At 42.7% G+C, this 15,110-nt stretch overlaps 1 protein-coding gene across 15 annotated transcripts in view; it reads left to right on the forward strand.

Moving 5' to 3' along the window:
* The window catches only part of TACC2 (transforming acidic coiled-coil containing protein 2), a 129,589-nt gene that overhangs the window by 76,630 nt on the left and 37,849 nt on the right, over window positions 1–15,110 (forward strand). For all 15 annotated transcript variants that reach the window (XM_038141695.1, XM_038141699.1, XM_038141707.1 and 12 more), the window contains one exon: window positions 13,559–13,728. In XM_038141695.1, the coding sequence (XP_037997623.1) occupies window positions 13,559–13,728 (170 nt within the window). The remainder of the gene's footprint in view (window positions 1–13,558; window positions 13,729–15,110) is intronic.

The following is a 15,110-nucleotide window of genomic DNA, read 5'->3' on the forward strand; positions in this document are numbered from 1 at the left end:
AGATATATATAGATATATATATATATACACATATATGAAATTTAAAAATATTGGAAGAATTTGGGTCTTGGGAGGAGGGGAAGCTGCTGTTACTGAATTGGTACTTAGTCTGAGTTAGTCCCTTGACAGACAGTTCTGCCTATTGTCAGCTTATTATCTAGAAACATAAATTTGTTTTCTTCTTCCTCTTACTGACAGCCTTCAGTGAGCATCCCCATCAGTAATTAGAGGATGCTCTATCTGCTGGGTTTGTGTGCTAAACAGGGTGGATTGCTGGAAGCCATGGGGATGTTTTACTTAAGATGTACCAGGAGTAACGAGGAGATTCTTCTGTCAAGCTTCCCTGTCTTTCATTCCAGCCTCCCTTATTTGAGCCCAAAGGATCTCATCTCTGAAGTCAATGACAGTGCTCCCTTTGATATGAGAGGTGGTTACATCAACCACTTCTCCTGTCACTGGAAGTAGGCAGGTCACGTTTAGCCTTGAAAATAAAATGAAAAGAGCCCGGCCTCCCTGAGCCCTCTGTTAACAAGGCACAGAGCACGCCTGGCAAACCCATGTGTGCTCTAAAGCTCTCCATACGGGCCGGGGTGCCCTATGCCGCGTGTAATGGAGCTGCTGTCATCTATTATGGATTATGACATGCAGGCAAATCGGAAAATAAAAACTGATGTGAGGTGGTAAAAACATGAATGAAAAGGCATTTCCTGCGCATGCATTGTGGCTGTCATTTGCCAGCAGAGCTGTTTCCCTGGCTGAATTTGCTTTTTTGCTTTTTTCTCGCCTTGACCCAGCAGTCAGAGGAACTGATTGTTAGATTTAAATCAAAGATGCTCTTCGGTGCTGTGTGTTTCAAGAGGTAATAGTCTGGGTGCTTTTAATGTTTCTCTGACATTATTACAGCACCCAGAAAAGCAGTTCTGTCTCCTACAAGCGCATTTCCTTTGTTTTAAGACCATACACCTCTCATATTTGCTTACGTCTTATGGATACCATTTCCTTATCCACCTCTGAGGCTTTGTGAGGATTTTGCTATGTACCAAGCTTCTTATATAGCCCAGGTAAACAGGCTTTTGAGTGGCAAGAGGCAGAGTTGTAATTACAGCTAGAAATTCAATGCAGTTTGCATTCTCTTGGAGAAAGTGGGCGGGTTTGCTGTAAGAAGCAAACAAGCAAATGTATTTTTTACTATGAAAAAAAGCAAAGGAAGGACAAGTGTCATTTCTCCTCAGATCCTTAAATGCTCTGAAGCAACCATCTGAATTAAGTAGCAAACTATGGATATCATGTTTTGTATTCCCATTAGAACCAGCTTAATGGGGGGAAAATTGAATTAGTTTCCTTTTTCCGCTACAGTCTTAAATTTTCTTGTGAGGCAGGTTGTGGCCTGAGAGCCTTCATTGATGGTGACACTAGACAAGATGGTGAGATCCTTCCTTGGCTCTGGAAACCAAATTGGAGTTTGCACATGAACTGAGTTTTGGTTGAAGCAGCTGTGGATATGTCTGAGACAGACCTCAGGACAGCTGTAGAGCTCTGTTCCTTGTTTGTTGCTGCCCTGCAGAATTGTTTGCTACAGCTCCTCTCCCTCTGCTGCAAGGAGTGATTCAGGGGATGAATGGATGATTGGGAATCCTCTTCAAGAGAAAGAACTGGGGCTCTTGGTTCCATTGGGGCAAATATGTAAACTTTGAGAAAATCTGTGTCTTTCCATTTTAAGCTTACTTGATTTTGATTAATTGGAATCCTTAGAGTTATGTCCAAATTTACACGGTACAATTTTCCTAAACAAAAGCAGCTTTTTTTGTAGGGCTTAATGTAAACCAGGTTGTATCTGACACAGGGTACAGTTGGAATCACATAAGCTCCTGCTCCTTTAGAGCTTTGATTTCCTTCAGCATAAAAACCTGCATTTATTGGTCATGTTACTAACAGCCCGTTGCTCTCCTTAGAAATGAGTCCAGCATTGTGCTGCGAAAAGGGTTTGGTTACTGAAGGAGAGGAAAGATGAGCTAGAAATTCATATCCTTTTGTTTACGTTCCCAAATGCAGGACCAAAGTGGGAGCTCAGGAAGGGAAGGTTCAGGCTCCTCCTCACCTGGCTGAGCTGAGGGCAGTCCAGCTGGTGAAATAAATGCCACTGGAGATCAAGTATTTGCTCTTTCCATCACTCTGTGCTGCTGAGACGGTGCTTGCTAGGGAAGGGAAGGGAAGGGAAGGGAAGGGAAGGGAAGGGAAGGGAAGGGAAGGGAAGGGAAGGGAAGGGAAGGGAAGGGAAGGGAAGGGAAGGGAAGGGAAGGGAAGGGAAGGGAAGGGAAGGGAAGGGAAGGGAAGGTTTCCCTGAGAGTTGCAGCAGCACTGAATGTGCCCATGGGAGAGGTGAATAGAGACAGTGGGAAGCCCTCCAGAGCTGCACCGAGCTGGAGCAGCAGCAGAGGAATCTCACCCATGCAAGGCAGGAGATGAAATGAGTAGAGCCCAAGCAGAGATTTTATTGTTGTTAAGAGGTTGACATATTTTTTTTTGTTCTCTGCTCCTACTCTCGCTGGCCATGTTTCTGTCCGTGCAGCTGCATCAGGTGTTGAGGTAGAGGAGTAAGGGTTAGAGAGGATCTTGCAGAGTCCTGTAGGGAGGCTGTGCAGGGACCAAAAAGGCAGAATATGGAGCAGGTTGGAGGCAGAGGGTCTCTCCTCCTCTCTTTCCTTTTCAGTGAAGGTTCTCCCCGCCTCTCTTCACCCCCGTGTAATCCTTGTCTCCCTTCTGAAAGGGCCATCCCCAGGCACTGCAGGGGCACAGCCCATTGCACATCCCGGAGTTTTCAGCCGTCTCCGTGCTCCCAGGATTGGCCGGTCCCCAGGAGTGGCGGGTGTCACACATCCACCCGCGCTGTCTTGTCCCCGGGTCCTGCTTTGGAGCTGCGGGCACAGCTGAGAGGTGGCTCTGCAAAGCCACACTGTTGCATTGAAAAGGTGGCTGCAGTAAACAAAGCAATTCCCAACCTGTGGCTCTGGCTCCTGCTGAATCATTGATCGGTTTCCCATTGGTGATGCTGTGTAGCAGGAGCGCAGGATGCTTCTTCACGGGGGGACAGTTCTCACAATGATATTTCCTGGGTTAAAATTTTAGACCTTGGGACTTAAAGAAGAGGAAAGATACCTACCAGGGGTATTAAATATTTCATCATCAACCACTGATTCAAACACCAAGCCCTAACCCACTAGGGTGAGCAAAGTGCATCACTGGCTGGGATTATTGTGTATTAACTGGTTATATTTGTTTTAAGCATTTTCCACCTTTGATATTGGGGTAGCCTGCATCTTCCTCAAAGATTTCTGTGGTTGAATATTCAGCAGCCTCTGGTGATTTAGGGACACATTAGTATATTTGCAGTTGTGATGTCTGAAGAAGAGTGCCTTTAATTAAATTGCTTTTTCCTGTTGTACTTCAGAGAATAAAGCATCTGCCTGAGAAGAGCATAGGGATTTAAAAAACAATTTCAATTCTGAGTCCTGTTTCTGTGGCGTAGATATTTTCATTATTCAGGCTGAAGCCAGTAAAAGAGAAAGCAGGCAGGCCAGAAAGGATAGAGGATTGTTTTATTATTCATTTATATCAGTGGTGTTGAAAAACATACCCTGCTAGATCTCAGGAAAAAGCAATAAAAAGGAAAAATTTAACATGATTTAAAGCAATATGGGAAACTTCTTGCTAATCAGTTAGAAAAATGATTTAAGTAGATTGAAGTGCTGCTGTAAGTGTGCCTTGTTATATCCCGCAGTCTTTTTTCCTTCAGATGTGGTTTCCCACAGCTTGAGATATTTCTCTAGCATTGCTGTGTGAAAGCAGGAAATGGCTTTTGTTGGGGGAGTGGGAATTTGGCTTCTGCACAAAATGTGCTCAAAATTGCTGAACAAACAAGGAGAAAAAGCAGGAAAAAATAATTCCTTCTTCCCATTTCAGTTATGGTAGGAAGACTGCTTATAAGACAATAGGCTAAAACCCAAAATTCAACATTATTTTTAAGATGATTATGCCCTTTTAGTTCTCCTCCACTGCAGTTCTAATCCTGTTCTCTAAATATAGCCATCCTGTGAGGGAAAACGGGCCTTTTTGTAACAAGTGAATAATGTTTAAGGTATTCATAGTTTTCTTTTTGCAATCTATTATAGCAGACACATTTCCAAACTGATCTGTGTGGCTTGGATAACACACAAGGTATTACTTTCCATTGCTGAAGTCCTACGTAATGATCTGAGGGGGGAAGCCATGGCATTTTATTTCTGTTATCTCATCTATGTAAAATAAGAAAATCCAGATTCTTATCTCTGAGCTCAGACACTCAGCACTTCAGCTTGGAACCCCCATTACTGGAAGAGCTGAGGAGTGACTCAGTGGCATCAGATCAGCAGTGTGTGACCAGATTCACCCATTCACACAAAATCCACCCTGGTGCCCATCACTGCCAGCTCAGCTGAGGTGCTCTGGGGCAGCTTCAGAGGGTTTGACACCCTTTGGGCTCAGGGTGAGGGGAGGCACAGAAATGCTCAGGGCAGGGGATGCCTCTGGCTGCAGGATCACCTTCCTCCTTGTGTCCCAAAATTCAACCTTGCACCTCTCACCTGGCTCTGCTGCAGGATCACCTTCCTCCTTGTGTCCCAAAATTCAACCTTGCACCTCTCACCTGGCTCTGCTGCAGGATCACCTTCCTCCTTGTGTCCCAAAATTCAGCCTTGCACCTCTTGCCTGGCTCTGGCTGCAGGATCACCTTCCTCCTTGTGTCCCAAAATTCAGCCTTGCACCTCTCACCTGGCTCTGCTGCAGGATCACCTTCCTCCTTGTATCCCAAAATTCAGCCTTGTGCCTCTCACAACACATCCTTGTGGGCTGGCAAGTGCCACCTTTTTTGTAATAGTGGTTATTTTTCTGGGGAGCTGTGTTTTCTGTGGGAATATTTAAGCTGAAATGATATTAAAATCTTCCTTTGGAGAGGAGCTCCTGCCCTGCTTTCTGCACACATCCCTGTCAATATCAGCTCTTGTGCAATTGTCGTTTCGGTGGAATGGGATTTATTTGACATTTTAAGTGAGAATTGCAAAGGATGCTTCTCTGCTGCTTCATAGCTGAGGCCATAAAATGAACACGTGATGGTATCCTGCTCTTGGGTTGAGCAGAAAGCTCTGCTGAGGAAGGAACTGCAGATGATTTTGTGGAATATTACTCTGAATGCAACATGATTTCTGTTTAAACCTTCCAGTTTTGATTGCGTTCTTTTACAAAAACCTTTTTTTTTTTAAAAAAAAAGGCCCTCAATCTCTCTGTCCTAGAGTATTGTTTCTAATTGGTGTTTTAATACATCAGAAAGATAGCAGGATAAAGCATGAAGATACCAAGGAAATGAACCTCATCCCACTTCATGGATTTCTTCTATAAAATTATTTGAAATTGCTGTGATAAAAGAAGCTGGAGTTGTACTTTTGATTGAGCCATATCCAGTTTTAAAGTAAAAATAAAAGAGATCTGGTAACTCAGCAGTGGTGATTGTTATAAAATTAAAATGAAAAATTTAACATGATTTAAAGCAATATGGGGAACTTCTTGCTCTAAAGTAGGACTTTATTATAGGACCTGTATAAAGTAGGACTAGAATTATTTCCCAGCATTATTGTTTAAGCTGAAATAATCCTGTGGTGAAATTATGGCTTTGTTTTGATGGTCAGACTTTGCAAGGCAAGAACCTGTAGAATGTGGCAGGAGTGTTGCAGGTGAGTAGCCCAAGGTGTGATTGCCTTTTCTGTGCACATATTATATGCTGTATATTCTGTATGTGTGCCATACACACCAGCCAGCAGACTGAAGGGTTCCCCTGTGAGGTGATGCACTTTTCCGTGCAGACCCAGCACTAGAAATCTGAATTCCCACTGACTTCTGGTCAGAGGTCTGGGGCACTGTGCACATCACTGGAGCAGGCCCTCAGAGACCAGTACCCTGTGGTTTTCCTGTGTCCACCTTGCAGGTACCAAACATGATTTTATTACATTCTGAAGGCTTTATTCTCATCCTGTGTGTGCACATCAGTGGTAATGTTCCTGTGGGACAATGATGTCACACCTGTGGGAGCAGGATGTGAGCTGAAGGAAAGCTTGATGATCTGTTTCCTTCCTAACATCATCTTCTTGTGACCTCTTTTGTGGTTGGTGTCCTCACAGTATGGGTTTGTTGTGAATTTATTCAATCCTAGGATGGGTGATCTTGTCACTTTGCCCTACAGAAGTGTGAGAGAGGTCCATTAATAGTTAATGGTCAGAAATGTGTCCCTGAAGGAGCTGTCCTGTAAATGGAGTGTGGTGACACCAAGTGACATGTTGGTACCTCCCCCAGCTCCTGATTTAATATAAGCATCAGATGCAGCACTGAGAACATTCCCAGGGGGCAGAGGCAGCAGGACAGATGGCTTTCCATGGTCCCTGGAGTGTCACCCATCTTTCAGCCCCAGCAGGTTGGGCTGAGGTTACTGGCTTTGCTCTGCAGTGGGCAAAAGGTTCTCACAGAATCAGAGAGGTTGGAGTTGGAAGGGACCTCTGGAGATCATCTGCTCCACCCCCCAGAGGGAGCACTGAATTCTTTTGAGACACCCTATAATTCCAAAGGTATGTCTTATTAGAGAAAGAGGAAATACCTTGGGAGGTTTATGCCTCTAGAGCATTACAGAAATTTTGTGAGGTTTATGACACTCACCACATATATTTGCATTGTTTTCTAAAACCATGTATTCAGCAGCTCTTGGGTGCTAGATAGATAGACTAATTCAAATTTGGTAGATGCCAAATATTAATACCTAAAATAACCAGATAACTCCACCATTCCATCTCTGTTTTCTGTAGGTTGCTGCACAAATTTAATAACAAAATTTAAAATCTGTAGGGATGTTTCATATTCAAAACATGTACTAGCTAACAACCATCATGTTAGAAAAAGCTAATTATTGGGGAATGTCGTGTTAGCTGGAAGTCACTGTGTAGACAAATATGTAAAAATCACAGCATAGAAAGTTGGCACGTCTTTGGTATTATCCTAACCTAGTGCTGGGATTAAGAAAATGATCTTTTGTTATAGCTGTAGAACATTCTTGGTCCTCTTGAGTAGGCCCTTGGGTCAGCTAATGGCTGCTGACCTGAAGTGGTAACTTGATCTCCAGGAAAGGAATTACCATTAGGGCTCTCCTGATGTTCTTGAATTATGATGCAGGGCTGTATTTGTGAGAGTCTGAAGGAAAAAAAATAAAGAGTAAAGACTGTATATGTCTCTGTATTAGATTTGTGTAACTGAACCACAAGTGATGCCACAAGATGAATTATGAGAGATTGCCAGTTATTGAATTTTATATAAACAGAAGGATGAAGCCCTTAAATGTAGAATGTAATGAGCAGTCCTTTTCCCCCTCTGGACTCTGCCTACATTTACAACAAGAAGCTGTCCATGCTGTTTAAAGGTCCCAGCACGGGTGGGTAAGGCAGACTTGAACTGAACTGACCAAGAGCACTGAACTTGATGAATTTCAAAGGTCCTTTCCAACCCAAACTTATTTTATGATTCTGTGTATGTGCAGCAGTTCAGAGGCAAGAGTTGAGAGCAGGATTGATCTTCATCAGGAGGGATGTATTGCTGGAACATCCTACCTCAGCGTTCTTTTTTTGTGGCAGCTTACTTGGGTTTGGGGGATTTTTAAGAGAAGATCATTTTAACCATTGAAAATGACACCTGGAAATCCAAAAGAGTTTTATCAGATTTTTACAGTGAATGAGCTTTGACTGAAATTAATGCATATCTCTGCCTGCCTTGTCAGAAACTCTAAAGCTTGGAGTTACTGTGTCTTTCCAAATCTGTCAGCCTGTGTGGCCCTTGCCACTGCAGTAAAAGTGCCTGCTTAAGTAACACACAACCAGATTGACCTCAGAAGGATGCAGCCACTCCTGTATCCTTGGTTCTGGGCTCATCAGTAAACCACACCTGAATTATTCATGCAGGCTTTATGAGGATCATCTCTGAAAATGATCGATGGAGGTGAAACTACAGAACTCATTCCTCCTTTTTATTTCCAGCTCATCTCCCAGTGGGAGATACCAAGAAGGAAAGCCAAAATTAATCTTCAATACTAAATTGAACAATCTAAAAAGTTGGTTGGTTTTTTTTTTTCTCCTTTTCTCTCTGATGGAGTTTCCTCTCACGGTGCATGATAAATTGTTCAGTAAATACTCATGTGAAATTCATACCTTAAATTTATGATATAACAGCTGCAAATGCTTTGCAGAGCCAGGCCTGATGGAATCTGTTTCCTTTAGCTCTTGCCACAGATGGTGCTTTTGCATTAGCACTGCAGTGTTTGCTCATTTGGGTCCTTCATGCCGTGGCCTTGGACTCTGTTTGCCTCAGGTCCCTGCCAGTACCTGGTACAGGAACTGAGGTGATCCCCTGGTGGCAGATTCCTTGTTTGAGTCCTGAGGCTCTGGGTGCAGGTCTGCAGAGAACTTTAATGCAGGTTTACATTTCCTAGAGGCGATGGATGTACTTGGACAGACATTTTCCCCTTGAGCTGCAGCTCTAGCCAGTTGTAAAGAACATGAGGATCTAAAGATGAGATGGAGAAAAAAAAAAGACAAAATACTCATTTCTTTCTCCTCCCCCTCAGGGAGTCCAGCTGTACCTCAAGAAAAGACTGCAGGAGTTAGCACCAGTTAAAACTAGTCAGGGAGGAATTGCTCATCTTCTGAGTCCTCATTTTCTCTGTACACCTCCAAATGTCACACTACAATCAGAGGACAATCTGCAAACATCCAAATAAATCTTTGCAGTCCTTGCTTTCATTGCATCACCTTCTGAGCACTCTTGGGTGGCAATGGAGCACAGTTGGGTTTTGTTCTTGTGTGTGTGTTGTAAGATTGCCTGGTTTATTTCCTCCCAATATGTCCTATTTCTAAATACACCATGAGAATGAAGTTGTCATTTCAATAAAATACAGAGACAAAACAATTGGTGAGCAAGAGTTTTTTGAGTAGCAGGGAGAAGGTTGAGTTTATGAAGTGCAGGCAGTGATACTGCTGACAGGTAGGAGAGACCTCAATTAATCCAGGGCACATTCTGCTAATTAGGGAGATAAACCATACTTTTTCCTAAGTGCAGAATCTGGAAGAAAATGTATAAATTGAAACAGAGTCTGTTCACCTTAGCTTTTTTGGAGCAGATTCTCCTGAAGCCAGTCTTCTAGTTAGCTGTGAATCCACAACCCTGACTGATGGAGAGCAGCTCCTTTGGATCCATCTCCCTTTCCTCAGTCCCCACACAGGCAGCACTTAATGCAGCTCTAACTCTTGGCTTCAAAAATTCATGTCACCCCCCATTTCCTCTCCAGATTGTTCATACTGCACATCAATAGATCAGTACTCCATAAAGTAGTCAGACATGTTTGTTTGCCTTGTTTCCTGAAGTAGGCTATACACTAAATAAAAATTCTACATAGATTTAACATTAAATGAAGTAACCCTGCAAAAGCCTGTGGAGCTCCCTTGGCACATCCCACTTCCAGTTTTGCTCCCTTGAGCATCTCTGTGTAAGGTGATGCTGCTGAGCTCAGTCCTCATGTCAAAGTCCTGCTTTTAAGTTTCTTTTAAATTCTCTTTGCCTGCTATGAGATGAAGCCAGGGAGCAGGGTGGCACTGGCTGTGCTGCTGCAGTGTCAATATTGGAGGAACCCAAGGCAGATGGCAGCGTTCCCACCGCGGCCCAAGGCCACAGCTCTGTTGAAAGCCACTTTTAATGAATTGAGTTTTCTGGTGGCAACCGGGGTGACCTCACTCACTTCAAGGCTGTGTCTGCCTGGCAAGGGCAGGCAGGGAGGAGAGGCAGGGGAATGAAGAAATCTCATTCTTGCTTTCCAGCTACACTGACAAAAAGGCAATTTTTCCTTCTGAAATTGGGGAGGATTTAAATTGTAAGAACCTGTGGTTTATAAAAAAGGTAATGTAACTTATGAGGCTGGGTTTCCACATAGCCAGAGGTGAGGAAGAGAGGTCAACCTTGGTTCTGCCTTCAGTATTTCCTCCAGAGATTTGTGTAACAGGCTGGGCAAGAGCTCAGACTTCCCAGATGAGAATGGGAGTGCTCAGGCTCCACAAGTTGATGCCAGATTTGGTTGGTCCAGTCTGATTCTTGGATTTCCCAGTTCTCCCCTGCTGTGGGACCCCATCTGTATGTGTTAGATTTACTGTTTACTGGTGTCTTTCAAGAAGGGACATGAAAGAGACAGACTGAAAGAATGTTTTGTGACTTCTACAATCTGTAGTTTTTCACCTGTTACTTACAAATTCCAAAGGATACAGAAGGAAAGAGATGTATGACATGTTATGAAGGTAACCTCCCACTAAGTTCCCAGGCTCCTTCCTGTAGTTCCCACTTCATCACTGCCCCACAAACAAGTCCTGCAGGTTCGCACTCTGCTTTAACCTTGGCTGGAGCTTCAGAATCATATTCTAGATGGTACAAGAGTCTTCCTTTGCTGAGAACCTGCCCACAGCTGGACCTGTGGTGGCTGCTCCTTGTGCAGCTTTAAGTTGGTGCCAACTCTCAGGGTGTATCAGAATTTGGCAATCTTGCTTTGCACCAAGAACTATACAGCAGCAGCATTATTATTTCTTTTTGTTCCATGTATTCCCTGAGTTTCTCAGAGAAAATGGATTATGTATTGAACTGGCTGAAATACATAATTTCCTTTTCACAGAAAATCCTGTTGTTCTGGGAAAATCTTTTCTTACTGTTTGAACGTAGGACCGTGGTCTTAAAAAATACCTCGTGTAAGAGAGATCATCTGTATTTTCACTAAGGAAAACTGCACACAAGATTTAATATTTCCAGGATGCATGTTGACTTTGGAGAATAGTACTGGAATGTGTTTCCAGGCTTTATGCCCTTGCCCAGATCCCAGGCCATGATAAAGAAGGTTTTTTCTGGTATTAAGCTTCCCTTCATGTTTCTTTGTTAAATAGAATTTTCTTTGTGAGCACAACTGCTTCTCATAACAAGCACATCAGGATTTGACTTATGGTTAAGACAGTTCTTACTTGATTGTACTAGCTGAAAATCAGGAGTGTTGCATCAGAATCTTTTGGGAATTATTAAATATTGGCAAAACAAAGCCTTTTTCTGGAGCTCAGGCACCTCAGCTCTCTGTCCACAGACTCAAGAAGTTTTCCAGAGTGAAAACTCATGCAGTGAACAAAAAAGAGCAAGTATTTCTATTTACTTCAAATGGTTATGCCCAATTCATCCAAGGAAGAGAGCAAGTAAACAAAGGGACCTCCTTTAAAAGGTAGATAAACAGGCACCGATTCTCTCCATAATTTAACTAAGGAGGAGACAGAAAATAGAGGTTTTTCCATTCCAGTTTCTGTATATGTTACAAGTGCTGTTTGGGAAAAAGGAGTCTAAACATTATTGTTTGAGTGTTACAGAGCTAGACTTAGAGTTCAAGTTGTAAAGGGTGAAACATTAATTAAGTGCAGCACAATGAAAAATACGTGAAAGCCTGAGAGATATGAATTACTTCTCATTTTGTTGGTTTAGATGATAACTTCCTGGGATTATTTTTATGACACTGGGAAAAATATCACACAACTCTTTCTTCTCTTTGATTCTTCAACTTTAAAGTTTCCTGAACCAGCTTCATGGAGGGAGGAGAAAGCTTATTTGTTGTTGTTGTTGAATACCTATTGTGAAGCTTTATTTATAGAAGCCCTTTGTTTGCAGCTGTTCTTTAAGCTTAAAATGTGTAGAACTTAAAACATGGTGCATCTTTGGAGGGATATGATTTGAAATTATGCAGTGTGCCTGTTCCAGTTTGACTGTCCTGTGGCCTGAGGAATGAGGATGGTTAAAGTGGCACAAAGGGTTTTTGAGGAGCTGCAACAGCAGATATAATGAAAAGCCAGACACAGTGGTTTTGAGCTGTAAGTTTGTGGAGAAAATAAAGAAATCTCCAAACACCTGAAGTTATAACCTAGTAGAACTCCTTTTGCTTCAGGAGTCGGGGTGATGAGCCAGGATTTGGTTGGCACAGGGTCATGATGTGCATCCTGATGGGGTGGGAGCTCTCTATGGGATTCTGCAGAGAAGAGGGAGAGGGAAGATTGGGGCCACAGTGCTCCTTGAGGTGTCAGGAGTGACACTGGGGTCTCTTCTTCCCCAGCTCTCTTAAGGCTTTATACTGTGATAGATTTTGGCAAATGAATTTAAATCCTGTATTTGCTCTTCTCCTGACATGGAGCTGCTGAAAATAATCACAGGTCTCAGGAAACCAAACAGAGTCTGGCAGCTCAGAGTTATCTTCTAACTCAAGCAAAATGAGAGGAGTCCTTGATTTGGGCTGGCTTGTAGAGTGCTTCTGGGGGATGAAATGGCTTCTCATTTTATGGCAACAGAACCACTGGGAAGAGGCAAATCAGTCCTGTCCTTCAGCAAACTGCTCTGTTCAATTTACTTCATACAGACCAACAGTCCAAAACTGCATCTGACTAACAGAAATGCTTATTGAATGTATACTGAACATATGTTCAGTGCATATTGAATATGACACTATGGTTAGTGCATTCCTTGCTCCCAAACAAAGGATGAAATGTTTATCATTTGGGCTCAGTTTAAGAAGTATGATCTGTAGTTTCCAGACCTAGAAGGACAGTTTCTTATGGCTGTACACCTCTAAGAGCAAGTGGTGTGTCCTTGAATGGTTTAGAGCTTCCCTTAATGTTTATGTTACTCAACATTTTGTAGAAATGCTCACTTTCAAGCTCGTGTCTCACTTGAATTACTCCATTTTGGGTGTTGCTGTCTCATTCCTACGCTGGCACCAACCCATGGTGGTCTCTATGTTTTTTTGTCTCTGTGAGCACATGGTGCCACAAAAGGATTATTGATAATACCAGGATTCCATGCATTTTACAGGCTGTCTTACCTTGTGTCACAAGGTCTGTTTGAAAAGGGCTCTGGTAAAATTCTGCTGAAAATAGAATGTAGTATTTCCTTGGGAGGAGGATGCACAGGAGTTGGCTGCACCTCAGATACCTTCATGTCTGCTCTCTCACCCTTGAGGGCACACAAAGAAATTTGGTGCTGTTTTAGATGGTTGGGGTTTTTTTATGAAGCTGGGAAACTCTCTTCAGAAGAGTCTTTATATTTTTTGTGAATTTAGATGTGTTTGTGCAAGGGAGTAGCACAGGGGTATTGGTCTGTGTGCCTGAGCCACCCTCACACTGCTTTGCAGGATGGATTCATTTCCAAGTGTGTGTTCACTTCTGTAACACAAATGACATAAATCTTTGTCTAGGGAGAAAACCACAGCCATGACATCCTACTCTGGAAACCATACTGGAATGTCAGATCTCCTTTGGGAAACACAGAGGTAGCCTGAGAGCTGAGGTCTGTGCCACCAGCTCAGGAATCCAGCGCTGCCAAGCCTGACCTGCAAAAATGAACCCTCGCTGTGCTCACCAGTCTCTGCTTTGATTTTCCCCAGGAGCTCTGACTCTGAAGAAGCATTTGAGACCCCGGAGTCCACTACACCTGTCAAGGCACCACCTTCACCTCCACAGCCTCCACCTGAAGCAGCAGCAGCAGCAGCAGCAGCAGTTGTTGCAGACGTAGCAGAGCAAGAAATAAAACCTCAGCTGCCTGTGGAAGATACAGGTAATGAGTGGGACACATTACTGGGGGAGGTGAATATGCAGGGAGCTGTTTCTCTAAGCACTGGCAAGGAATTAATGCTAATAAATTTGCTTCTGGAATATTAGTTAATTACCCATGCAGAGAAGAAAATACCCCTATTGCCTCCTGGAATAAAGTAATGGAGAATCTGTCCATAACATTTGAAAAATATTAAAGAGGAGCTCTCTAGAAAAAGCTTTCTTCCTTTTGAACCAAGCTTCTTTTTCTAGGATCTTTACAGAGTCAGATGAGTAGAAAAAAGAGATGTGGGTTGCAGATGCAGGTACCTGTGTGAGCACTATTAACTATGACAATTAACAAAATGCCATTTTCAAATGTGTTCCTGGAACAGGAGGTAATCAAAAAACAGAAATACTGATTTTATAGGAGGAACATGGAGCTACATATGAATGTATGTATGGTATACATATGTGAAAATTGGTACATACTGGGAAACTAAAATCTTTTAAAAGGGAGAATTGTGTTTAAAACCCAAAGAAATTCTTTCCCCCAAAAAGTGTTCTTTGTTCTCCAGATTGAGTAATGGAATATGAGGGAGTAGAAAGCATGCTATTAGCCCAAAATAGCTTTGTTTGGGCTGTTGGATGACAGCTGAACAGCTTGAGACTGAATTCCCCATTATGCTGTCTTTTTTCCCATCTGAAAGTCAAGTCATCTTAATCACCTGGCTAAATTGTATGCAGATAATATTTCTCCCAGCAGTCTAAAGCTCATTTGTATTGTGTTTGAAAAGAGTTGTAGCATCCCACCAAAGGTCTCAAGCCACCTACAGCATTTCTGGGAATTACTCATTAAGAAATGCTGTTTAGGATCTTGATTTATGATAGGTTTTTAAGAAGCTTCAAGGATTTTCTACAAACTAATTTCACAAAATAAAAAGTAAATACTGAGGCACCCTGATGCCGTTTCCTTTCTGCTGTTAGAGTTCCCTCATCATTGTAGCAAAAGTTATTCATTCTGCATCTTCTTTCCTTTTTTTAAATCTTTGGCAATCCAATGATTACAAAATAAATGCTCAGAGAACAAAAGAACACACATGCTGAACAGGGTTGGAGTGTGCTTTTAATTACTGCAGTAGATTATCTTCAAGCCCTTGGTTACACATGTGCTTCCCTGGCACATGTGATTCTTGTCTCCTTCCATCCCAGTTCCCCCGCTCCTTTTTTTCAGATCTTTCTGAAGAAAAGTGGGAAACTGAATAGAGCTGTTCACAGCCAGTGTGAACTTTACTGAAGGCCATTGGATGGCAGAGGGGAGACCACTTCATTTGCAACTCAGATTGTCCTTGGGAGGCAAGCTACAGCAAAGTGACAGAGATCTGTTCAGTGATCCAAAACGATGCA

The sequence above is a fragment of the Motacilla alba genome, chromosome 6 (genome assembly GCF_015832195.1).
Source record: "Motacilla alba alba isolate MOTALB_02 chromosome 6, Motacilla_alba_V1.0_pri, whole genome shotgun sequence".
NCBI lineage: Eukaryota > Metazoa > Chordata > Aves > Passeriformes > Motacillidae > Motacilla > Motacilla alba.